The sequence below is a fragment of the Cladophialophora bantiana genome, assembly GCF_000835475.1.
Source record: "Cladophialophora bantiana CBS 173.52 unplaced genomic scaffold supercont1.13, whole genome shotgun sequence".
Lineage (NCBI taxonomy): Eukaryota > Fungi > Ascomycota > Eurotiomycetes > Chaetothyriales > Herpotrichiellaceae > Cladophialophora > Cladophialophora bantiana.
The window spans coordinates 745,952-769,916 of NW_015971587.1; the positions used below are offsets into that span (position 1 = coordinate 745,952).

Here is a 23,965-nt window from a genome sequence, read left to right on the forward strand (position 1 = left end):
GCCCTGGTTGAAGCTGGCGGGCGCGTGGAGGAGTGTGTCAGTGGCTGTGTGAAGAAGCAGAGCAGGGTCGAGAATCGCATAGCATACATACATAGATACAGACCTATGTACTACAGCATCGCATAGCATTGCATCGCATAGGATATTGTTTACATTTACGAGACTAGTCCTTTTTGCATAGACTACGTACTCCATACTTTGATTGGCAATATTGGAGGACAGGTGGATAAAAGCTGTGAATGAATGCCTTCGAACAGTGCACGGCGCACATTGTGGCACCCCTGTCTCTCTTTCTGAAATTGGTTGATTACCAGATCACAACTGCGTCCCGAGCATTTCCTCAGCATCAATCCCGCCTCATTCCACGCATTATCAAAATACATCCCTGTCAGACGGAATATTCCACCCACCCAACGCCCACACGATAGCCTTTGGGCGGGCTTCCGTCGTCGCTGTCCCTCAGGACGAGACCTGGCTTGTGCTCTGCGAGCCACAGGACTGCTTGGGCGAACACGCTGTTGGCCCATGCGAACCAACTGCGCGTCATCCCTTCGCCTCCGCCTCCGCGCTTGACGCCCCGATGCACATCCACGGACTCGTTGATCAAACCGAAGACGCTCACGTTCTTCACTTTGTCGAGACATTCTAATATCTCGCCGTCAGAGGTTGACGTCATGGCCTGCACTATGACGGACATGGGCCAGGCGTTGCGTAGGCCGATGTGTGGACCGCCTATTCCCTGGAATTTCGAGCCCGAAAGGTAGTATGGGTTGCCGCGCTGGGTCAGAATCATGCGTCGGGTGTTTTGGTAGATTTCGTCGTCGGCGTCGACAAAGCCTAGGAGAGGGAGGGATAGGAGGGAAGGGATGTTTGCGTCGTCCATCAGGAGGTGGGAGCTGTAGCCGTCGACTTCGTACGCAAATACCTGTCCGAATTCCGGATGCGTAACGACGGCGTGCTTGTAGATTCCGTTCTTGATGGTCTCTGCACGGCGAGCGAGGTCGTCCGCAACTTGGATCATTCGCACCGCTTGTGTTTCTCGTGACGTGGCCGCGCCGGCGGCTTTGAGCATCTTGGCAGCTCTGGAGAGTTCGACAGACATCATTGCGTTGGCGGGAATCAGGAAGCCGAAAATCGTAGCATCGTCTGACGGCCGGAAGGCAGAGCGAATCAAGCCTGTTCCACTTGCTAAGGGGTTTCCGGTTCCTTCTAAGTTGAGTGTCTCTGTCCCAATGCGTGTGTAGCGATTAAATGTGTATTCATTGCGTTCGTACCATCCCGTGGTTGGATTGAAAGTTGGCCGTGCCTGTGCGTCTAGGACTTGCAAAAGGGCCTCAAGCGCTTTAAACCATCGAGTGGTCAAAAACGCCGTGGAGCCAGTGGTTGCGTGGAATTCATTCGTCAGCTTCAGAAACGCAGCGAGGCTGTCGAGTTCGTATTTACATTCAAAGACAACGGTGGGTTCATAGGCCGGATGAACAATGTCGTCTTGACCTGAGTGGACTGGAGCCAAACGAGACGGGTCCGGAGGTTGGAATGCGTTGCAATAAGGTGAAGATATCACAAATTCAGCCTGTGTATTGATTGCTCCGAGGATGAGTTTCGAGATGTCCGGGGCCGATTTTGCAAGAAGTTGGTATTGAGCGAGTTGATTCGTAGAGTCTCTCAACCATTCCGCGTTGATATCGCCCGTCACGATGAACGAGTGCGCGCCTTGCCATCTGCCTCTGTCTCGCAGTAATCTTGATGGGGGAGCATGTGTCTTTTCTCCATCTACGTGCCATAGCACCGTCGTGTCGAGGGTATTTGGAAACGCGTTCTGGAATATCTGCGCAAGGTCCGGATCTTTTAATCGAGGGTAGAGATCATCTATTACTTGTTCCACGGCGGGCGAAGAGAACTTGCGGCAGCTCGGGTGTGGTCTTTGGAAGGGTAGTTGTAGAGGCCCCTTGCTGAGAGGTTTGCTGCGCAAAGAGTTAGCAACTCAACTTGCGAGTTGAGACAGAGGTTCCCTTACTGCAGATGGCGCGCATAGTTAGTGTAGTCCGGACAAAGCCCAAAGATGGATTCCTGCTGTTTCAGGACGTCGCTGTCGTATGGATGATCACCATCACCGCCGAAAGCTGCGTTGACGCAGGCTATTTGCAGCCAAACCGGGAGGCTGAGAATGGCTGTCCATTGACGGATATGCATGGTACAAGACAAGCCATATCATTAAAAGAAACGAGGATGAAGTTGCATCTTTTCGAGAATATATCACTAATGCGAGCATTGAGGGAGGGGGAGAGCAGCGATGAGATCGAGGCTGAAAGGCGGTACGGCGAAGCATGGAGTGCCACAACGACAAGGCTGCGCCTGCCCCAAATGCCCGAAACCAGGTCGTCAATGCTCTATCAAGCTGATATTGTTAGGGACAACGGGGATTTGCCTACAAGACACGACTAGCGCATTATTTACATTCAGCGACTGCTCTATTCTCAACAACCTTTTTACACTCTCTCATTCAGCGGGTTGCCTCGTTCCTCCTCCTGAGCCTATCCGTTGCCTCTTCGACGGGCTTTAAAACGTGGTCCACAAGGAGGTGGTATCCCTCGTTTAGGCCTCCTCTCGTCCGGGTTCTGCCTCTCAACAAGCCCCCCCATGTACTCGTTCCCGGCGGCGTCAACTCCATACCAGACCAGACCTTCTTCGGGAACAGCATTCACAAGCTTGAAGTCAGCCCTCGCCTCTCCCACCCGCATGTGGCGGGTGAACTCCTCGCGCCATATGACTTCGTGACCACATTCGTCACATTTAAACAACCAACTCTTGTCCTTGGGTTCAATGGTGATTTTGTGCTCGAGACCATCTGGATGGCATTTGACAACACTGTTTGAAGAATCCACAACAGGAGCAGAGCTGGTCGTTGTCACATGCCCTGTCCCGGCGTCATCAGCGGCAGAACTGCCAGGACGGTTGAAGGCCGAGCTGCCCACTGCTGGCTCTTCTCCAGTAAGCTGATAGAAATGATAGGTTGGCAAGGTGCTTGTGCTGGTATGCGCAGGCTCAGCAAAAGAGGCAAGCCCGCTTAGATTTGGAATGGTGGCGCTCGATGACCCTGGCTGTTGCCCCACGCCATAATACAGTATCTCATTTGCCATTCCAACATTCGTGCGGATGCTGTCCTGATTCACTAGGTCTAGGTTCATGCGGATGGTGTCGAGCAAAGCCATATCCATCAATCCTTCCAGACTGTAGGTATTATGCAAGGCAAGGGTTAGGCGCTGCATTTCAATGTTCTGGCTTGTGCCGAAATAAGAGAAGACAAGGTTGTGAAGCGCACCTCGCATATAGTGAGTGTGGACCACAGGCGCATGATGCTCCATAAAGTCATAGACGGCTTGCCGAAAAGCCTCATCTCGCGTCACGGCTTCATAAAATATTGGATCCACATCCATGTCGGACATATCAGACAGATTGGCTGCGAACGTGTGGAAATAAGAGCGTGGACGTCTCTGGGGAGTTGTGAAAGCCGTATCTTTCCAGCGATGAAGGTTTGGATACGAGTGCGTCGGGAGGATGGTATCAATTGCGTATTTGAAAAGCGCAGTCTCAGTTTCGAATGCAAGCCTGACCTTTTAGTGACGATGCAAACGTTTAACAAGTCGAGGCAGAAACAGGGATTCACTTTTTGGGTCCGGTTATTAAATATGCGACTCGGACAACCTGCTGCTCCTTGAGCTCCACCACCGAGACAAAAATTGCGCATATAGAAGCCATTGTATGAAGATCGGGGGCTTTCAGTCTCCTGTCCACGATATCAAAGGAAACGTCAAAATAACGCCACCCATTGTCCGGCAACAAAGGTGTTGGTGATTGAGACGTGTTTCGCAATTTTTGCGACAGCAGTGACATACTGCCCTCGCCTCTGCGTAAGATGCAACGCATAATATATATAACATGGTCGATTTCTGATCGAGTTTGATTACGCCGTGATCGAGATTCATCAAGCGGTTAAGGACTTGTTGGTCTGATGGCCGTGTGCTGTTTGTGGATCCTTTGTTGCCCGAGGCAAAACAGCTCAAGGGCTATATCCTGTTCACGCATTAGGGGAAAGCTGGTCAATAACCATGCACAGAAGGAAGATTGCTCACCATACATGGCCGAAAGTTCCCGGCTTTCAAGCCAGACAGGTTAGGACCCCTCAAGTGTCGTGAGGACGAGTTTCCTGAATCATTATCGAAGCCCACATGCCTGATTTTTCTACTGTTCATAGAGCTGCCCTCTTATAGACGAAGCCTCATCGTAAGATAGACATTGCTGACAGTGTCTACACTGTAAAGAGGAAGCTGATGAGCATGCTGTCGTCGATACTGAGGGAGAAGCCGATATAAAAAGCAGATTGTCTGAAGGACTGCGGGAGAGGAATCAAAGATATAAATGGCACCAGCGAGCATAGCTCGTCCGCGACACTTCTTGTTCCTGAGTGTTCTTGGAGGTATTGACCGCGATGGGGTATAAAAGCGAGCTTTGTCAATAGTCGCGGAGTCCAACAAAAGATGTCACAACAGAGCAAACGCGACTTTTGACGGCTAGTGAAGTGTGACACACAACGAACGGCGAGCGTCAAAGGATGTTAAATCACCACAAAGCAGTAGAATGGAAATGATAGACATCAAGCTTCACTGGAAGTATGGATAGAGATATGGAGCTCTGCCAAGCACGGGCTAGTAAGGCTTATGTACCTCGGCAACGCTTGTCATACCTTCAGTAAGGCGAAGAGTCAGGACGCCTGAAACGCCATCAGACAATCTGTGAGCAATACGGAGTACTATGGGAGAGAAGCAGCCGCTGTCGATGGAGTTTCTTGCGGAATCTACTGTAGTTGGCAGCAGATTGAAGGAAGTTCGGATAGACTCCGACCCCACCTCAAAATAGCAACGAGGCTGGTCCCTGAGTCCGGAAAAGCTCCTCTTTCTTTGTCAGCAAACATGCCTACGGGTAGGATGTGCACAGAGAAGACTAGGAGATGTGCTTGACTTGTGCATACGAGATGGTATACTCGGTTCTCTGGACTCGTACTCCGCATTGCGGGTCAAGGGTCCGGCCGAAACCTCGGTGTCATCCAACCTCGATCGAACAAACAGCCAGCTCTGATGCGCATGATGACACGACCTGAGTTGTGGGTGATCAGGGGGGATAACTCGGTTCCTCAGACGCTACTACCTAGTACTGCCTAATGTTCTACACTAGGAGCAAGAATGGGCCGGGTAGAAATCAGTGGCCGAGGCTATCAGGCAGCCAAGCCAGTGTCTCTCATCTGGAAGATTGAGTTTCTTCTAGCCGGCAAGACGGTAAGAAGGTAGATCTTCCATTTCAGAAACCTGTGCCATATACGAGGAACACGTTTTCAGATATCAATTGGTGAAATATAGACAGGTCACGGTATGGCTCTCAAGTACGACCCCGAATACTTCAAGGCCTTTGAGCCCATGATCCCCATGCTCGCAGCGCGGCCCAAGCCAGCCGTCCACGACATCGAAGGCCGCCGCAAGGGCTTTGAGGCCGCCATTTCGCTTCTCACAGGCAGCTTGCCCGAGTCCCCAGACGTGGAGCAGAAGGAACACATCATCACCACACCTGCCGGTGTGACACTGCCCGTATACAGCTTCATCAAGAAGGGAGCATCCAAAACGCCAGGCCCGGCCATCCTGCATTGCCATGGCGGCGGGATGATTTTAGGCTCAGTAGCGATGGTGGCCCAGGGCATCGCATGGGAAGTCCAGCAGACTGGCGTGCCGATTTTCAGCGTCGAGTACCGCTTGGCGCCGGAGTCACAGGGCGAGAATCTGGTCGAAGACTGCTACGCCGGTCTGGTGTGGCTGTCGCAAAATGCGTCAAAGTTCAACGTCGATCCTGCCCGCATTGCCGTCTTTGGAGAATCTGCGGGCGGAGGCCTCGCCGCTGGAGTTGCCCTTATGGCCCGCGACAAAGGCCTCTCACCACCCCTCGCAAAACAAATCCTCATCTATCCCATGATCGACGACCGCAACCTCGTCCCCAACGAGCAGCTAGAGCCCTTCGCCTTCTGGAAGACTGAAGACAACATCACGGGCTGGACTGCGCTGCTGGGCGCCGACAAAGTGGGCAAGCACGACGTCGACGTGTCTCAGTACTGCGTGCCCGCCCGTGCAAAATCTGTCGCGAACTTACCGCCCACCTACATCGACATTGGCGGCTTGGATATCTTCCGAGATGAGGACATCGAATACGCGAAGAGAATCGCCATGGAGGATATTGAGGTCGAGTTCCATCTGTATCCTGGGGTGCCGCATGCCTTTGAAATAATTGCGCCAAACGCGACCGTCACAAAACGAGCGTGGGAGCACAGATTGAAGGCCATGATGAGCTTTTAGTTCTCCTTCGCAATGAATGCAGTGCCCGTGAGGGCTCAACCATGTCTTCGACGGTACCTTAGATGGCTAACCGGGAGAAAAGACTTGGTGAGAACATGCACATGAAAACCACATCGACAGACTTAAACGGTTGCTGCACATTCGAGAGAAGACAACATGAAAGAGTGCATTCCGAAGCCTTTAGAGTGGAATGACCAGGAATAGTATTATGCCCATTCATCCTTCTCGATCGCTAAAGCAACGGGGCCATAGAAGAAGCGAAAGCAAATATCATCCACTTTTCAACTTCGTCCCACGTTCATCCGTTCTTCTTTCCCTCCAGCAGACCAATGAATCCCGAAAACCATTCCAGTTGCTCAACCCACAAACTCTCCCCGATACTGCACGGGCAACCTCCATTCCAGATCGTTGCAATGTGTCACCACCAACTGCCAAATCCGCCAACGAATTCACATTACATAGTAACGAAATTCTCCCAGCGTAGAACGGGTGGGTATACTTTAGGTTTGGTGTGTCCTCCTTAGATGGATACAGGACGGATCTTCTGTCCACTCCTGAAAGGCAGCGAGACTGGTCGATTTGAGCCAGTTCACCTCGAGAGTTACGGTCTTCAGAACCTGCCGAGCCTGTATTGCACCAAAGTACTTCGGGGCATCCAGAAATCCGCAGAACATGAGGTGGCGGGCATAGGGGAATCGATGATCCCTATAATCTGCGCCGGCCAGTCAGTCAGAGAATCAACAATGCTAGAAGGAGTGCCACTTACCAACCCGCATTTGCATTAATCTATTAGGTGCAGCTATCCTCCTGCATGTGCGGGTGCGCATATAGGTAGATAGTCTCAGGACTTGTTCGTGTCGAGAGAAGTAGCGGTCGTTCAAGAAACAGAGTAACGGTTCAGAGCCACCCGTTGCTTCGTTGTTTGACTGAGCAATGCCCTAGAGCTGATATTGATTTAGAAAAAAAAAAAAAGGCACCAGACAGCAACAAAGCGACCGCATTTCCGCAGGCAAAGGCTTGTACAAGAGAACCTACTGGGACCGAGCGAGTCATCTTGGAGAGGCGCCGTTGCAGTGATCGCGATAAGCTGTGGCCACTAAGCTGTGCTCTAGCATAGCCGAAGCTTTTATCGCTGTAACCTGGCTTTTCGGAGAAGGGTTGGATCATGTAGGACATTCAATCGTATCGAGGACGTTCTGGATTACAATGTCTGGATCCAAGTCACTCAAAAGATCTTGCGCAGAAGCAAGGTCAGTCCCATATTGAGTGCTGCGCTCGCGACTGGGAGTGGCCATGATGATTCGATGCGGATATATCTTTTTTGCCGCCAACGCGACTAACGATGGCGTAACATAGTCAATCCCGTGGAATGGAGCGAGGTACCTGCTAGCCAAATCAGAATCATAAGTATGCAATTTAATTCCAAGCACTGACTTTGCCAGGGCGAGAAAAAGCGTTGTCGCATACGGCGATATACCGCCGTCAACCCCTCTCTCCATCCGAAGAAATGCCACGACATCCTGAAGATATCTTCGAATATCCGGGGTAATCGTCGCAGCATGTCCTTGGGCACGAAGCTGTTCGATCAACTGAAGGCCGCCGTCAGAAACTCAACAGAACAACCGGGCGACAGATCCTACCTTTGCGCCGATTCGACGATTCGCAATCATTTGCTGCCTTCTCGCACTTGGAGAACGAGAATAAGAATAACTGGAGTTGTGGTCTTCGGGATTGGCTGCGTCATCTAACTCCTCGAGATTGGGAAAACCATCTTCTGGAGAGTGAGAGTGGGACATGAATATGCGGTCGTTCTGCTAAGTTAAGCTCAGGCGTGACTTGAATGGGTTGAACTTACAAGGTGTTTGTTCAACCGGATATGCTTGGAAGATGCGGCAACAAGCGGAAGCAGCAGGAATACCGTGGGCGCCAGGTGCACGGTCGTTCGACTGTATATTCTGCGCTTCCTGATAAGCTACGCACTTGGTTAGCTAAAGTAGTGCAGCTGGGGAAAATAGCGCACCTCGAGAGCCTGGATCTGCACGTCTTCGTGGGCGAGATTGAAGTCCTTGGCAATGATGACGTTCACAACCCGTCTTGTGTCCAAATTCGGGCGATCCATGAGGCTCGAAGATCCTGCGCGGAAATTTACAGAGGCTAGTTTTGAATGGAGCATGCTCGACTAGAATTCAGTCAGAGGAGCAAGTAGGTTTAGAGGGAAGACTGAGACAGACGCTCTCCACACCGACATCAGATTCGTAAGGAATATCATCGAATTCATTGTTATCGTCATCCAGAATGGCAGCACCAAAGGTATTGATAGACTGCAGATCATCTCGATCAAGGATTATGTACGAGAGGCCGAACATGTCCCTGACTATCTGCGCGAACATTAGTCGAGATTAAAAGGTCTGTATAGGAACCTACCAATGCTAGTTCGGATGCCAGATCATCGAGTAGATCATCTCTCCCTACTACTATGCAGTGATGTTGGGCAACGAGGCTGAGAAGGACGGCCAGCTCGAGGTCTGTAATGTCGTTGACATGATCCAAGAACGCCTGTGTCGTATCCATGTTTCTCCAAGTTTGTCGAGCCTAGCTTTGTGGCAAAATATGTATTCCCGCCCTTTCGCTACCCAGTCCCTAAAGCGCCCGATCTCTGATAGATTCCTGGTGTTTCCGGCAAAAGGTGACACTGGCAACGGATCAGCTTAACAAGACAGCAGTGGTGCCAGCTGACGTTGGCTCTGGAACTCCAGAATATGGAAACTTAGCCGAGCCAAGCCCTCATTTCATTGGCCCGCAACCGACAACAATAGATGCCTCCATCTTCCTCTCAAGTCTCTCATCCAATCCGTCAAGATCAGATTGTCTAGTATTCTCATGGATCATCCGACCTCATGACAGCTAACAATCCCAGGGCCGGCTGGGAGAAAGTTGGCGATCAATTCTACCGAAAAGTACCCTTGTATGAGTCAATTTTTGATCAGGATCTCGAACTTGAGAACTACCTAGTAGCAGGGGCACCATATGGTGGCGCTCTAGGTAAGCTTCCATCACTGCTTCAACCTTTCTGAGCTGACGGCCACAGCGCTCTGGCGGGACACGACCAAGATTGTACGGTATCGAACCGGCCAGTCAACTAAGCCGACCATCGACATTTATTCCTCGTCAGGCAAGCTCATCAGCAACATCAACTGGGAGAAAGGCGTAATCAGAGGCCTGGGCTGGTCGGACGATGAGAAGCTCTTGGTCGTGACCGAAGAGGGCACTGTCCACTGCTACTTTGAGCTCCATGGCGATTTTCAACCTTTCTCGCTTGGACACGGTGCAGAGGAGTTCGGTGTCGTGTCTTGCCGGTTCTGGTCGCACGGGTTCGTCGCTCTGCTTTCCAACAACTCTTTGGTAGCTGTTTCCTCCTTTGAAGAACCTAGACCCAGGCTGCTTGCTCAAGTACCAGAAGGAGAAGTCCATTCCTGGTCCCTCATTCCACCGGCATATACACTTTCTAGGTCTGTTGAGGTGCTGCTTGCAATAGATAAGACAATCTATGTCGTGGATGTCACCGAAGCCGAAGATCGAGGACTCTCAGATGGCCCGTTCAAGCACGTCAGCGTCTCTCCCAACGGGCGATTTGCAGCATTGTTCACCGAGGACGGCAAAGTGTGGGTCGTCGGCAGTGACTTCCAAAACAAATACAGCGAATACGACTCGAAAGCGAAAACTACTCCAAGGCAGATTTACTGGTGTGGAAACGATTCAGTGATCCTAGCTTGGGAAGACGAAATCCACATGGTTGGGCCTAATGGTGCTGCCGTCAAGTACTACTACGACGACCAGGTCCATGTCATTCCCGATATTGACGGTGTCCGGCTGATTACGAATGAAGTGTGTGAATTCTTGCACAAGGTTCCCGATCCACTGGAAGAAGTGTTCAAGCTTGGTTCAACGTCGGCGGCGGCGGTGCTTCTTGATTCGATCGAGCTCTTGGAGAAGAAGTCGCCCAAGGCAGACGAGAATATACAGCGGATCAAACCCAGTCTGCCAGATGCAGTAGAAACGTGCATTCGGGCCGCTGGGAACGAATTCAACCAGACTCTCCAGAAACAGCTGCTACGCGCCGCTTCGTTCGGCAAATCGGTACTAGAACTGTACAGCAGTGACGAGTTCGTCGACGTGTGCGAAGACTTAAGAGTGTTGAATGCAGTCCGGGACTACCGCATCGGCCTATACATGTCATATGAACAGTACATCAGACTGACACCGGAACGACTCATAGCGCGTCTCATCAATAGACGAGAATACCTCCTTGCGATCAAGCTGTCGGAGTTCTTACATCTTCCGCCCAGCAAGATCTATGTTCACTGGGCTTGCCAGAAAGTTCGAGGATCATCTGCAGATGACGATGCTGTTCGAGAGATTGTGGTGGAGCGGCTGCGCGGCAAACATGGCATCTCCTTTGAAGCCATTGCACGAGCAGCCTATGACGATGGACGAAGCCATCTTGCAACGACCTTGCTAAATCATGAACCAAGGGCGGGAAAACAAGTACCTCTCCTGCTCAACATGGAGGAGGACGAAATCGCACTCAACAAGGCAATCGAGTCCGGGGACACCGACTTGGTTTTCTTCGTGTTGTTGGAGTTGAAAAAGAAGCTGCCACTGGCGACTTTCCTCCGCACCATCAGCGACAAACCTGTGGCATCGGCACTTGTGGTGAGTTCATTCAGAGTGTCAGACAGAGAACTGCTGAAGGATTTGTACTATCAAGACGATCGGCCCGTCGAGGGCTCGAACTTGTTGCTAGGAGAAGCCATGCAACAGACACAGGTTCAGGCAGTGGTCGACAAGCTCAAGCTCGCTGGCAGATTGCTCACTGATGCAAAAGATTCCACCGGTCAATTCCACACCAAAGCGCTCACGGAGGCCGCGCAACTTCTCAAAATGCAAGAGGCTTTTGATAAGGACATCACTGACGGCAGCGGAAGCTATGTGGGCTTGAGCGTCAACGAGACCATGTTCCGCCTGATCCAATCTGGGTACAGCAAACGAGCTGCCAAGGTCCAGGGTGATTTTCGGGTTCCTGAGAAGACATGGTGGTGGATTCGGCTTCGGGCTTTGACGGCAGCCCGTCTGTGGGGTGAGGTGGAGGAAATTGCTAAGATCAAGAAGTCACCGATTGGATGGGAGGTGAGTTTATATTTTCGTTCTTTGAAAGAGTTTGTTGGGCTTTTCCGATACTGATACTCTGCGGTTAGCCCTTCTACAACGAAGTCCTGGGAGCGGGCAACACTCGCCTTGCCTCGTCGTTCATTCCAAAATGTACCAACCTCAAGCCTTCTGAGAGGATCGAAATGTGGGTTAAGTGCGGGATGATCGTGAAAGCTGGTGAGGAGGCCTTGAAGGCCAAGGATGTGAATTCGCTGGAGTTGCTTCGGGACAAGGCCAATGGGCAGCAGTTGGTCGAGATTGAAAGGATGCTCACGCATTTGCGGCCGAAGAAATAATCATACTGGCAGTTGGCAGATGTCGACGACGGAGAATTTTGGAGCCATTATGTTATCTTGTCGGCTTCGTCCTCTTCTTCCTGTGTCGTAGCAGTCGTTGTCAGTGCTGGTGCCACCACAGGCGCCGTGCGGTCCACCACAACCAGTTTCGTCTCGGAGACGGTGTGCAAGCTTTCAACATCCTTGACATGGCCTCCGTCACTCTTGACCTCCTCCATATCCTCATCCACCCACCCATCCTGCTCACCAAGAATCGCCGTGAGCTTATCAAATTTGTTCGTCCCGTTGACTTCCTCCCACATGCCCTTCCTCTCGCGCCTCTTCCTCAGCCGATGCGAGGCGTCCTCGATCTTTCGTGCGAACTGATCCTGGACCATCTCTGCCCGAGCAAGCCCTCGCTCGTGTCTGCGCCGCTGCCCGCGTGAGAGGAGCTTCTGTTTCCGCTTCGCCTTGGTGACCCCGCTGTTTGGGCGGGTGGATAGGATCGGTGTCGCGTCCGAGGCGCGCGGGGCGTCTTTGAGGGACTTGTCCACATCGATTGAAGGGGAGGTGGCTCGCTTTGAGGCGCGGGAGCGGGGATTCGCTATTTTGTTGGTTTTGTGTGAGAAATCCCCTAGGAAGTCGGGGCGGGGGACTGTGGGCGGAAGGAAATTTTGGGAACTTACCCGTGGGGTCTTTCTTGATCTTTGAGGTTTTGGCCATGATTATCTATTGTCCTTGGTAGACTGCTGCTTCGGTGCCCTCTTCTCTAGAAGAGATCAAGACGTGGGTTGAAATGCAAGGTTGCGGTGCGTTCTTTGGTGACCCACAATGATTTTTCAGGAGGAGCGCACGCGGCTGTGGAGATTCAAGTTGACCGACATTTCACGCACAATAAAGATGGCGCTACCTATCTCTAGGTACCCTCCACATATACTTGACGTTTCTGCCAGTCGACGAGCATAATTGGTATAGAGCAAGGCCAACGTATTTATTCGCTCTTTCTGTGCATGAAGACCCTGTTACGGTATCTACCAAGAACATTCTACGTGTTCTTGAGGAAGATCTCTCGTGTTGGAAAATATCGTCGTCTTCTTCTCATGGACTTCCGCATACTCGATGAGTGCTGATTCACTCAATTCTTTCGTCCCTCCAGATGCTGTTGTCTGCTTCGAACCTCGACACCAGGTTGTCCTCCAGCATGGAGATGACTTCGCTGTAGAAGATTTCGCGGAATCCCTCGTCTTCAAAACTGAACGAGCCCGAGTAGGGATTTGGGTGAGGGCTCAGACAGAATCGCACAGCCCGAATATACTCTGTTGTCATATTGATGTCGTCCGAATGTTCTTCCAGCAGGTCTTGTGCGACGCCTCGATAGTCAATCCCACCTGGCGCATCGACCACTTCTTTGGTCGATCGGTTTAAATAGAGCTCGAGCAGAACAACCCCGAGAGCGTGTAAATGAGCATTTCTCCGTAGCGCTGGACCTGGGGACTGTGGCGGGTTATTTCCCCGCCACCATTGAGCGTGTGAACGGTCTCCTTAACCTGACACGCTGATCGGGGTGGCTGCAAGTGGCAAGATGGGAATGACCAGGGCCCAGGAAGGAAATACTTTGAGGATTCCACAAGGATTGCCACCAAGAGCTCTCGTGTAACTGGAGCAGCGAGTATGCGAGGATGACTGCAAGTATGGTCTTCTCCCGTTGCAGCCAGCGCTTGTGATCATAGAGCTTGAATTCGACATAATCTCGCATAGCGAAAAGCATTCGGTCTTTGTCCGCCACAGTGTCGGACTGTCCAGTGGTAATCATCTGCCCCTTTTCATCCACAACCGGGTGCAGACGGGCTTTGCCCTGCTGGGCCAGTCGGGTTTCCAGGCAAAGGTCGTGAAGCAAAGGTCGTGAAGCTTCTTCGTCTTGACACATGCGCTGCCAGTGGCTTGACGGTCCGAAAGGTCGAATCGTATCTTCTTCTTGGGCGGCTTCAACGGTTCTGAAGCTTTGATCATCTTTACAGTCATGACGCATGCCTTGTCGTTGGCGTCAAACAACAGCAACTGAAAGCACGGGTCATCCTTGGTCGAATTGTCGTGATGATGAACAGCAAGTCCGAGGCCTACATCCCTTTGCTTGAGAGACTGGCAGCTGCAGGCCCTGCAAGTGACTTCATACAGCCTCTCGGTGTCAGCGCGGAGCTTGAAAGTCGCATGCGCCCTCCGCGTCTGCTGTTTCCGTTCGCAGGGTTTCGCGTGGTTCACAGCGGTGCCTAACTTCTCCAACGCTGTATTTTAGGTTTTCAACTCGGCCAACATGTTCAACCTATCAGGGTGTTTCCAGCTGAACTTGATTTTGCTCCAGATGTGCTCCCGTGCAGATGCAGATGTATCTGTTGCAGCGTCAAGGCAAAGATGTTGCAGTTTATTCACCTTATCGAACGTTAGCTGATGAGCAGGCACTCACGAAAGGTGTGAAACTTGCGACATCACCATCTGTCGCACCATCGCTGCCGCCATCAGACTGGAGTTGCTTCGCCAGAGTCGCACAGATGCTGGTCAGAAGCGTGATGAAAGGCTGGTAGGCATCCCCAAGTTCGTTGGACAACTCTTTGACCACTTCCGGTCTTCGCCATGCATCGCCCTAAAAGTCGACGACCAACTCTGCTTGAGTTGCAGGTTGCAGCGATTGATTTCCCACCACGGCCTTGATATAGAGGCACAACAGAGTTCGGTGCAGAGAGAGCTTATCCTTGAACTGTTGCAGGAACTGCTTCTTCTTAGGCCCCGTTTGACAAGTGCAAAACTATCCCGGTAGTGTTCCGCTGCCGAGATGAACAATGGCAGAGCTCCCAGCAGCAGGCCCACAATCTCAATTCCGGACATGGATCGCCAATTAATGTATCTGGGCTTTGCAGTCGATCTTCGTGTGTGAGTGTCTTCTCAGTCGACGAGCTTTTGGAGTTGACATGGAGCTCTTTATCTTGTTGAAGTTTGTGGTGGTGGAGTCGTCTCTTCGACTCTCTAAGAGGGCTAGTCTCTCATACGCCTGGGCTTGCGTGCGCCTTGCTGCGCTCCTTTCAGCCAACGCTTCCAGCAGTCCAGCCATGGCAAGATGGACCAGCCTCTGACTGCAACCAATGATACACTTACTTGGGAATCCTTCAGGCGCAAACAAGAGGCCGATGCTTTGCGGGTTGGGAAAATCACGTCCACCTTGTTGCTACATCACCGAAGTCACGACCTTGACTTCCTGACGGTTTGTCTACTTGACTCTGCTCAAGCCATTTTGCCCGGTCATGGAAGCCAGAGCCGCTGAGACCGACACGGGTGAACAGGAAATTCGGTACAGTGCCGAGCCCTGCCGGAGGGGATTCGGACAGATCCTGGTTGCTGTTTACACAGATGAGGCTGTCGCTGGTCGAATGCCCCTGTTGTTCAAACAGCCCCCAGAGACCAAGCCCATTCTGACGATTGCGGACCTCCGTGATGAGTTCGAGCAGTTTCGGATGTGGGCTAGCAACATTGGAGTATTTGCGTCCGATCATGCATCTCTCGACTGTAGGCCGAGAGAGGCCACCGACGTCAGGCAAGGCGTCGTCTCCTTGTTAAAGAGCCTTTATTCAGATCTCGTCGAAGGCAGGTCATGGCTGATTTGCCAGGGATACCTCCGAGCCGCTAATTCTGGCCAGTGTCTATCCTCCTCAAGGAAGACCGACAATATGTGGATGAAGTTCCATCTGAGCTGTCTGATTCAGATGACGCCAGTGGTTCCGACAGCGAACCCCAGACCAAACACTTGACGGATCTCGAACTTTTGATTTTGGAAATCGAGAATCGTCTTGAGCATATCCCGGACGTTATTACTAAACTAATCCATCTCGCCTGTGTCATTCGAGTTTCGGGCGTCAGAAGTCGCCGAATCAAAGCCGCAACCTATCACCACGACGACGAGGATGGTGTCAATCAATCCGAAATCTTCGAGATGACAAATTTGCCATCAGTCCTCCGGAGTCGATACTATGTTAATGAATCTCTGCTGGCAAGACTGTGCAAGGCGATCTCTTCGCGACGCCGGCAATTTATGTGTCAGCAAAAGCACCAGAAACGGCTCGCTTATAGCGGAACGACTTCAAACGATTCAACTCTGTCCGCTCATTCCTATTATCCTCTGGCACCAGAGCAGATGGGTTCATTCCGGAACTTAAGCAGCTCAAAGGCAGAATCTCCCCGGCGGATAGTTCGCCAAAACGGCACCCACAGTGCAATCACCGGACAAACACTTGCAACGACATTCCGAGGAGGGGCTTTAAAGAGGCCAGTTGCATCAACGGTAGTGGCATCAACCACTAAATTCATGATGAGCAGCGTTGAGTTTCCGCCGCCACCTCCAATACTGAACAGAGCCAGTCATTTCCAGTGCCCTTATTGTTGTCTTCTTATGGAGGAGCGAAAGCGGGAACCTACACTTTGACGAAAACGTGTTTTACATGACCTACAGCCTTTTTTTGCATCGAGCCAACCTGCCCCGATCCTTACGTGGTTATGGAGACTTGGACCGATTGGACAGAGCACCACAGATGGGCTCATGCAATGGAGTGGTGGTACGATGCTATCGAAGCAGACCATGCTCCGGCCAGGTTCATGACCTCCGAAGATTACTCTAAACATCTCCTCAGTCATCACATATCAGTTCTTACGATCCATGACGTTTCCAGGAGGGTAAACGGAGGAGGAGGTCCGTCTCAAGAGCCATTCAAGTGTTGCCCCTTCTGTGATTTTCAAGCACATGCACATGACTATGGTGGAGCAATGGACGCGTTGAAACCTGAAAGATTGGCCAAAAGAAGTTACGAAGCCACATTTTCGACCATCTTATCGCAATGTTTATGCTAGCTCTGCCCAACCGAGAAGATGTCAAGGATTCCATGATGGACGAGAAGCAGCATGTCCTCTCGGGAATTTGACCACCATAGAAAGACCCCCGAGTATTATACCCCGGCCAGAGGCAACAACATCATGCAGGGAATTGACCACACTGCAGAGAACTCTGGGGATTATGACCCAACCAGAAGCATCATGCTCTCGCAGGAAGTAGACCTCATTGCAGAGAACACCATAAATTATGACCAGACCAAAAACGACATGCTCGCGCACGAACTTAGCCACATTGGAGAGAACCCCAAGACGGCTGCTAATGCGCACCTAACCTCCTTGCCGGACGATGATGAGCACACCATCAAATGCATATGCATTTATGCAGACGACGATGGGAATACTCTCTGCTGCTCAAAGTGCTCTGGGAGAGGCATTGAACGTTTGGCGTGAGATGCTTTCCCAGCTAGAGCAAAAAAAGGCGGGGGTTCGGGAAAGTGCTGACTCTTGACGAATCGTTGTTGAAACCAGCTTTTGGGACTTCGAGAGTCATCTGGGCGTGAATCGTGAGTGAAAAATAGAGTCCATCTGTGTTTACTATTTAGTTTCTTTCAGCATGGATCCGAAGGCGCCAAAGGTCGCTCATGCCGTGGTATCTGACCAGGCTACTGTTCTGCCTTCTTGCACGCCTCTTACAGGCATGGTGCTCTTCTTGGTCCTTTGGTTCCACTCTGACAGATGAACTTTGTCAACCAGCGTTGTGCTCGAATCGATCATGAAGGAGAAGCAGAGCACGAGGGACAACGACTGGTTGGTCTGATTGGATTAGGCGGCGGCCAGAATGAGCGACATGTGACGTAGCGCAGCCTCCTTACATCAACGTTAGCCTTGCTTCGCACCACCCAAATACATGCATATGACCTCGAGTCCACTGCCGAACGACGTTTTCATCCTATGTGCCTCATGCTAAACACGTAGCTGCCACCCGAGTCCCCCGTAATGGCGCCCGCCAGACCATTGAAGCGCCAAAAGACCAACCCAACTCAGGAACTGCACCCAGAGACGACGGCTCAACAGCAGGCTCAACAGGCTCAGCAGGCACAGCAGGCCGCCAGCGTCTCTCTTCCCCCAAATACTCCTCCCGCTTCAAGCCCTTCGACTCCAAAACAAGACCAAAGATCGGTAATCGGACTCCTTTCTCAATTGGATTTCCAGATTGCTGATAGACTGATCTAGTCATGGCTCGTTCGAACCTGGCCTCGCAAGGCTCCTCCTCTCACCCAGACGCATCGTGAGAGTGTCTCATCCACCTCCACATCCCCCAATGCGGCTCCATCTATCACTACGCCGACGGCTCAGGAGATGACCTTGCCACAAAAGGAGAAAATAAAGTCCCAGAGATCGCCCTCGTTAGCAATGACGCTGGGGAAATCAACCTCAAACCGCTCCCTTCCTATCGATGCCACCACTACTCTTGTCTACGCCACTCCAGAAGCTGCCAGCTCTTTAGGCAAAAGGGAATCACAGCCAGATTTGCCCACTAAGACCAAGAATACCGGAAGTGCGCCTACGACGGCAGGAGATGAGGAACAGCGACCAGAGAAGATGGATGGTAGTCCAGCCCTGCCAGAGGTAGCGTCAGAGCCAACACCAGAGACTTCAAAACCCCCTGAACCTCCTCAGCAAGTGCCAGAATCTCAAAGTATGTGGTTTAGTTGGCTAGGTAGAAGAGACGGCAATTCAGCGAAACCTGCAGAAGTGCAACTACCATCACAACCACCTCCCAAGCCTGTAGAGGAGCCTGAAATCACTCCAGCGGTCGAGACATCTGCGGGGCCCGTAAATCCTCCACAGGAAATGCAAGAGCAAGCGAAACCAATTTCTACAAACACCAACAATAAAAGGAGCTGGTATCAAATGTGGAGCAGCGGTGATCAACCCCCTGGCGGATCAACAAAGCAGGCAGAACCTTCATCCGAGCCACCACAGCCCAGTACCGTGGAAACGGCTGAGAACTCAGAAGTTGCAAAGAAACAGACAGAGAACCTCGACATTCCACCGCCCAAGACGCCCAAGACAAAATCGGGGTCTCAAGCTTCGTCCCTCGAAACCTCACCACCACCACAACTTCCGGGGGACGGATCCAAGTCTTCAGGATGGGTGTTTTGGTCTCGAGAAAAGAAACGCCCTGAGTCTACGAAATTAGAGAATGAGCCCCATGTCGGCGAAATTGCAATATCAAATACACCTTCGCAGACCCGGCCGAAACGAGCCTCCATCAGTCTACATGACGACGCTGCAAAACCCGTGGTAAAGCCATCTCCGCAAGGACAGTCAAACAAGACCACAGGACAGAAACCCATCGGAACAAAGCAACAGCCAGTGACAGAGGAGAAGCGCACCCCAAAAACCCAGAAGAAAGCTGTCCCCGCGAAACAGGAACCCTTGACCACCAAAGCTGAATCATCCAATGCAACGGCCATTGCGCGGGAACCCGCCAAAGCTCCAACACCTTGCCCAGCGTCCCCAGCACCTTCGAAAAAAGAAAATGAAGACAGGAATTTGCTCCTTCCCCTACTCAAGAACACGCTCACCTTAGAAGAACAACCCTCGCTACTCCAGCAACTAGCGCGCCTCCTCTACTACACCAAAGAATCTACTCAGTTAAACCACCTCTCCCTGGTAAGAGAGCCGCCTCGAATAAACAACGCCCTGGCAATTGGCGTTCACGGCTATTTTCCTGGTCCCATGGTTCGATCGCTTATAGGCCAACCCACCGGCACCAGCATCAAATTCGCCGAAAAGGCGGCACAAAACATTCGAAAATACACAAAATCTCAGGGTTACGAATGTGAAGTCAAAACCGCAGCATTGGAAGGCGAAGGACGCATTGCCGAACGTGTCGAATTGTTATGGAAACTCCTCCTGAACTGGATCGACGAGATTCGAAGATCCGACTTCGTCATGATCGCAGCCCATTCTCAGGGTGTCCCTGTGGCACTAATGCTCGTGGCCAAACTTATACATTTCGGCTGTCTCTCGTCGACTGCCCGTGTGGGGGTCTGCGCCATGGCCGGTGTGAATATGGGTCCGTTTCAGGACTACAGATCCCCCTGGATAACGGGTTCCGCTGGAGAGTTGTTCGAATTCACAGACCCTGCCTCCAAGGTGTCCAAAGACTACATGGCCGCCATCTCCGACTGCCTGAAATTTGGAGTTAAAGTCACCTTTGTGGGGAGCATCGACGACCAATTGGTATCCATGGAGTCATCAATCTTTGCACCACTGACACATCCACACATCTACCGCGCGGTCTCGATCGATTCGAGAATCCACGCTCCCAACTTTCTGAGTAATCTTGTGGGATTTGTGTTAAAATTGAGGAACGTGGGTGTGCCGGATCACGGATTGATCAGAGAGCTGTCCTCGCCGCTGGCAGGGTCTTTGTACACTGGAGAAGGTCATTCAAGACTGTATGAAGACGACGCCGTGTACCATCTCGCCATTGCCTTTACCCTGGAGACAACCTCTACTAAAGACGTCGCTATATCCAGCTCGAAGCGACAGGCTCTCTCGACGACCGGTGGCGGCGGCAGCGGTAGCGGCGGCAGTAGCACCAGCGCGACCACGAATCCATATATCCTCCCGTTCGCGATGCGCGGAATCCTCGAAGAAGACATCGTGAAGAAGGAACTCCGAGATGAAGCGAGACAGCTGCTCGAACAGTTTGACGAGTGGGAACCGAAAACCAAAGTGTTGAAGGACGTCAAGTTCAGGCTCGAGGGCATCAGGTCGCAGTTGTACTAAGTATTACGAATCTAGCGAATCTAGAGAATCTAGAGTACGGAGTAGACTTACCGATATAAGACCCCAGATATCTATACGTTCAAGTGTAGAGTATGTGCCAATGAGCGAGTGTCCTCCAACCTCTTGTCACGTGGGCTTGGTTCCGTGTAATACGTACCGCAAGCTGAAGGTGGGTGTACCGAAGTTCTACTACATACCTGAGAAATAGAGGGATATCTGATACAAATCATGAACCGCTCCCTGACACCATGCAGCATTCTCGTCAAACGACAGTATGAACAGCACTGAGAATACTTCGTGTTAGATGCTACAGATAAACCGCTCAGAAATATCGCTGTAACCGTATTTTCCGAAAATAATGATCCGCACTGATCCGCCTCCTTTTTTCCCCCACGATGCATGTCTTTGCTGTCATGACCCTGTCTTCATGTTCCATCCATGGTTGCCGGAGCATCGATTTGATGCCGTCACCTCCATGCTTCTACACCCTACTCGGACAAGAATCTTCAGGAGCTCCTTCAGAATTGGACCTCAACAAATTCATGACGAACGATTTCCATCAGTAACATTTGTCCTAATAGGTACCGTCAACTGTCTCGCATCCGACTGTCCGGCACTACCGTCAAAAACAAATGGTCCGGCATTATTTCTGGGTGTTAATGGTCCTTCTACAACGACAACATGGTCGGGATCCGGGGTTTGTGTGTGGGTACGTTGCTGTTCGAGCTGCCCATGCATCTCGTCCTCAACCGGTTGCTCAGGCATATCGATGCTGCCGTTCATTGAAAGCTCGGACGACCGCGGGTTAGTAGCTTGCCTACGTGCCAAAAGTCCCGAGGCTCTCGCAGATGCCGGAGAAGTATTTTCATCGTTATTGATTTCGGACTGAGATATAGTGACGGGAGGATTATCAGAGGGTCGTTCCACTTGAACGTCGTCGCCATTCACGCTTGAGTTGGGCACGGCCGCCCTGGCGGATTCTGGTTCGCCTGTTACTTGGCCGTTGGTGTGTGCATCTGACGAATGACTTGCTTCGATGGTGGCATCGGTACCTGCCTCCGCGGGTTGGTTCTCTTGATCATCAGTATTCTCCAGCCACTCGTCTATATCAGATTGAGCAAGGTCGACATCTGCAGTCAGGTCGGAATACGCTCTGCAATTTGGACATTGAAACTGTGGGTAGACACTGTTTTTGCCTTCGAGCAAAGGCCGAATACATTTGTAATGCCAGACATGGGCGCATGGAGCAACAAACAACGCTTGACAGGGCTGACAAGGATGTTAGCGAGGGCCAAGTACGCGGGTCTCGTGAGACATACCAGGACAGAGCCTAGACAAATCGAACATTCTCCACTATTGGTGTCTGCCGAGGGTTGGTCCTTTGCGAGACTCTGTAGTTGTTGGTGCCTGCTTTTGCTGTTTCAACACGTCAGTTTCCGCTATCAAGCCCTCGAGAGGAGGCGACATACTTGAAATTGTTGGGCTTCTTTTGCCACGCCCGGTTGCATTCGATGCGGATTTTGACACAGCGAAAGATCATTTCCTCTCCGCCACGGAAATCAATGCCCAGTTGGACGATATCTCCATCTTTGATTGGAAATAACCTGGACTCGGTATTTGGCTGGCTCAACCTGATGTGATTCAGGAAGGTGCCGGAGGAAGATGCGGCGTCTTTGATCTGCCATTGACCGTCTAGGAAACTGAACTCGCAATGTTTTCGACTGACGACTTTTGACTTGAAGCCAACAGGGGCATCGGAGGGACCAGTAGGGTTGGTCGAAGGAACACCTTCACGCTCGGAATAGCGGCCGACTCTGATGATAGAATGCTCACTGGGCAAGGTTCTCGTGATTGGCGAGAAGTGGAGAGACGGCCTCCCATTCCTGACCTCCTGGTGAGGGAAGAAACGAATGGTAGGTAAATGTTGCTTCGTCTCTCCTTCCTGTGACTCTCCTTTTGTGCCCGAAGTAGTCGTGTGACCGGTTCTTGCTTGGGTAGGTCTCGAGACAGAATCTGACGCCTCTGCTGTCGAGGGATCGGCCCGAGGGATATTGCTCGCTGTCCTCCTTGACGTGGATGACCGATGTCGCGCCATATCCTCTGTATTCGTGGGTGCAGACTGGTCGGCAGGCGGTTCCTGGTGGACCTGAGGGGATGGACTCCTTGTGCCGACCTGACGCGGGTCTGAGGAAAGGATGGTTGTAGGTTCGTTAGGTCGAGAAGTGCTCCGTCGTCGACTCGTGATAGGATCAGGTCGATTGTCGTTGTAACTGAGGGATCTCTGGAAATAGTGCCTAGGCGAGCGGGAGGGCTCGTTCGGACTTGTTCCACCCGATGAACGATTGTGCGAAAGAGCACGCAGGTAACTCAGACCTCGGCGCCTTGCAGATGTGGTTCTGTTGACAGTCGGATCGGCTGCCGCTGGTGAGCTCACAGCGGCAGACGGTGAGATCATGGGAAAGGAGGCGAAGCTCAAGAGGACTGATCGAGACTGCGTTTCTCAGACTGGGCAAGGTGAGGACGAGTAACTGAGGGCAGGAACGCGGCGCTACAGGAACAGGCGGCAACGGGCGGCAGTGAGCAACAACGGCAATGGCAATGACAACGGCAACAACAACACAAAGTCGGTCGGTCTTTCGTGTCGACAACTCTGTCAGATGAATCTGCAACACGCGCCTTTGCTGAGGCGCAAACTCTGGGCTCGAGGCTCGAGCAAGAGGCAGGGCAAAGGTCCTGCTAACTTTTGTAAACAAATGGTGGACTGTACGTAGCAATATGATGTAGGCTGTGCCCACAGTTTGACAGGCAGGCCGCAAGTCAGCGGGAAAGGCACAGCAGTTGAGCAGGGATGTTCTTGGACCCCAAGCACTTTTAGGGGGGGTGGTGGTTCGTGTTGTCGCGCAGGCCTGGTGGCCCCAATTCAGAGCGGCGTCAATTGGCGGCACGACGCCTACAAGGGAGCAATGCAGGAATTGAATTTAAAATGGATTAAATGGATTAAATGGATTAAATGGATTAAATGGATTAAATGGATTAAATGGATTAAATGGATTAAATGGATTAAATGGATTAAATGGATTAAATGGATATGGTCATCACAGATACTCGAGACACAAGAGGGGATTGATAGGGAGGAATCCCTAAAGCGCAGGGAGACGAGAGGAAGTAGTAACACAGTCTAGACTCTGGACTCTGGACTCTGGACTCTGGAGTCGCAGCGAGCGCAGGCAGCGCAGGCAGCGCAGGCAGTTCGCTTGATCTGGTCGAGGAGGTGGCTGTCGATGTCATCGGTCATATACGTATCAAGTCGCCTGCATACATGTCACTTGGGGGTCCCTGCGGCTGACCACGAGAACCACCAGAACCACCAACATCCAGCACACCCGTGATCGCCTCCCCATCTCAATCAGG

General features: G+C 51.7%; 11 protein-coding genes across 11 annotated transcripts; 5 read left to right on the plus strand and 6 right to left on the minus strand.

The window, feature by feature from the left end:
- Positions 1 to 388: 388 nt before the first annotated feature.
- Z519_08628 (uncharacterized protein) lies at positions 389 to 2,193 on the minus strand (the record flags this gene model as incomplete). The annotated part of the gene is made up of 2 exons (XM_016766356.1): positions 389 to 1,964; positions 2,018 to 2,193. 2 exons carry the CDS (start codon positions 2,191 to 2,193, stop codon positions 389 to 391), a joined length of 1,752 nt encoding a protein of 583 aa, XP_016617514.1.
- Positions 2,194 to 2,534: 341 nt separating this feature from the next.
- On the minus strand, positions 2,535 to 3,437 carry Z519_08629 (uncharacterized protein; the record flags this gene model as incomplete). Its single annotated transcript, XM_016766357.1, has 1 exon — positions 2,535 to 3,437. The coding sequence occupies one exon, from the start codon at positions 3,435 to 3,437 to the stop codon at positions 2,535 to 2,537; it is 903 nt and encodes a 300-aa protein (XP_016617515.1).
- Positions 3,438 to 5,426: 1,989 nt separating this feature from the next.
- Z519_08630 (uncharacterized protein) lies at positions 5,427 to 6,395 on the plus strand (the record flags this gene model as incomplete). The annotated part of the gene is made up of 1 exon (XM_016766358.1): positions 5,427 to 6,395. The coding sequence occupies one exon, from the start codon at positions 5,427 to 5,429 to the stop codon at positions 6,393 to 6,395; it is 969 nt and encodes a 322-aa protein (XP_016617516.1).
- Positions 6,396 to 7,558: 1,163 nt separating this feature from the next.
- Z519_08631 (uncharacterized protein) lies at positions 7,559 to 8,966 on the minus strand (the record flags this gene model as incomplete). Its single annotated transcript, XM_016766359.1, has 7 exons — positions 7,559 to 7,778; positions 7,830 to 7,984; positions 8,036 to 8,206; positions 8,251 to 8,367; positions 8,416 to 8,574; positions 8,627 to 8,773; positions 8,820 to 8,966. The coding sequence occupies 7 exons, from the start codon at positions 8,964 to 8,966 to the stop codon at positions 7,559 to 7,561; spliced, it is 1,116 nt and encodes a 371-aa protein (XP_016617517.1).
- A 326-nt stretch (positions 8,967 to 9,292) lies between these two features.
- Positions 9,293 to 11,899, plus strand: Z519_08632 (uncharacterized protein; the record flags this gene model as incomplete). Its single annotated transcript, XM_016766360.1, has 3 exons — positions 9,293 to 9,437; positions 9,484 to 11,582; positions 11,651 to 11,899. 3 exons carry the CDS (start codon positions 9,293 to 9,295, stop codon positions 11,897 to 11,899), a joined length of 2,493 nt encoding a protein of 830 aa, XP_016617518.1.
- Positions 11,900 to 11,946: 47 nt separating this feature from the next.
- Z519_08633 (uncharacterized protein) lies at positions 11,947 to 12,601 on the minus strand (the record flags this gene model as incomplete). Its single annotated transcript, XM_016766361.1, has 2 exons — positions 11,947 to 12,512; positions 12,565 to 12,601. 2 exons carry the CDS (start codon positions 12,599 to 12,601, stop codon positions 11,947 to 11,949), a joined length of 603 nt encoding a protein of 200 aa, XP_016617519.1.
- A 408-nt stretch (positions 12,602 to 13,009) lies between these two features.
- Z519_08634 (uncharacterized protein) lies at positions 13,010 to 13,907 on the minus strand (the record flags this gene model as incomplete). The annotated part of the gene is made up of 2 exons (XM_016766362.1): positions 13,010 to 13,365; positions 13,493 to 13,907. 2 exons carry the CDS (start codon positions 13,905 to 13,907, stop codon positions 13,010 to 13,012), a joined length of 771 nt encoding a protein of 256 aa, XP_016617520.1.
- Positions 13,908 to 15,171: 1,264 nt separating this feature from the next.
- Z519_08635 (uncharacterized protein) lies at positions 15,172 to 16,346 on the plus strand (the record flags this gene model as incomplete). The annotated part of the gene is made up of 2 exons (XM_016766363.1): positions 15,172 to 15,433; positions 15,565 to 16,346. The coding sequence occupies 2 exons, from the start codon at positions 15,172 to 15,174 to the stop codon at positions 16,344 to 16,346; spliced, it is 1,044 nt and encodes a 347-aa protein (XP_016617521.1).
- A 473-nt stretch (positions 16,347 to 16,819) lies between these two features.
- Z519_08636 (uncharacterized protein) lies at positions 16,820 to 17,200 on the plus strand (the record flags this gene model as incomplete). Its single annotated transcript, XM_016766364.1, has 1 exon — positions 16,820 to 17,200. The coding sequence occupies one exon, from the start codon at positions 16,820 to 16,822 to the stop codon at positions 17,198 to 17,200; it is 381 nt and encodes a 126-aa protein (XP_016617522.1).
- A 546-nt stretch (positions 17,201 to 17,746) lies between these two features.
- Z519_08637 (uncharacterized protein) lies at positions 17,747 to 20,554 on the plus strand (the record flags this gene model as incomplete). The annotated part of the gene is made up of 2 exons (XM_016766365.1): positions 17,747 to 17,929; positions 17,984 to 20,554. 2 exons carry the CDS (start codon positions 17,747 to 17,749, stop codon positions 20,552 to 20,554), a joined length of 2,754 nt encoding a protein of 917 aa, XP_016617523.1.
- Positions 20,555 to 21,094: 540 nt separating this feature from the next.
- On the minus strand, positions 21,095 to 23,009 carry Z519_08638 (uncharacterized protein; the record flags this gene model as incomplete). The annotated part of the gene is made up of 3 exons (XM_016766366.1): positions 21,095 to 21,823; positions 21,874 to 21,970; positions 22,024 to 23,009. 3 exons carry the CDS (start codon positions 23,007 to 23,009, stop codon positions 21,095 to 21,097), a joined length of 1,812 nt encoding a protein of 603 aa, XP_016617524.1.
- Between the last annotated feature and the right edge of the window lie 956 nt (positions 23,010 to 23,965).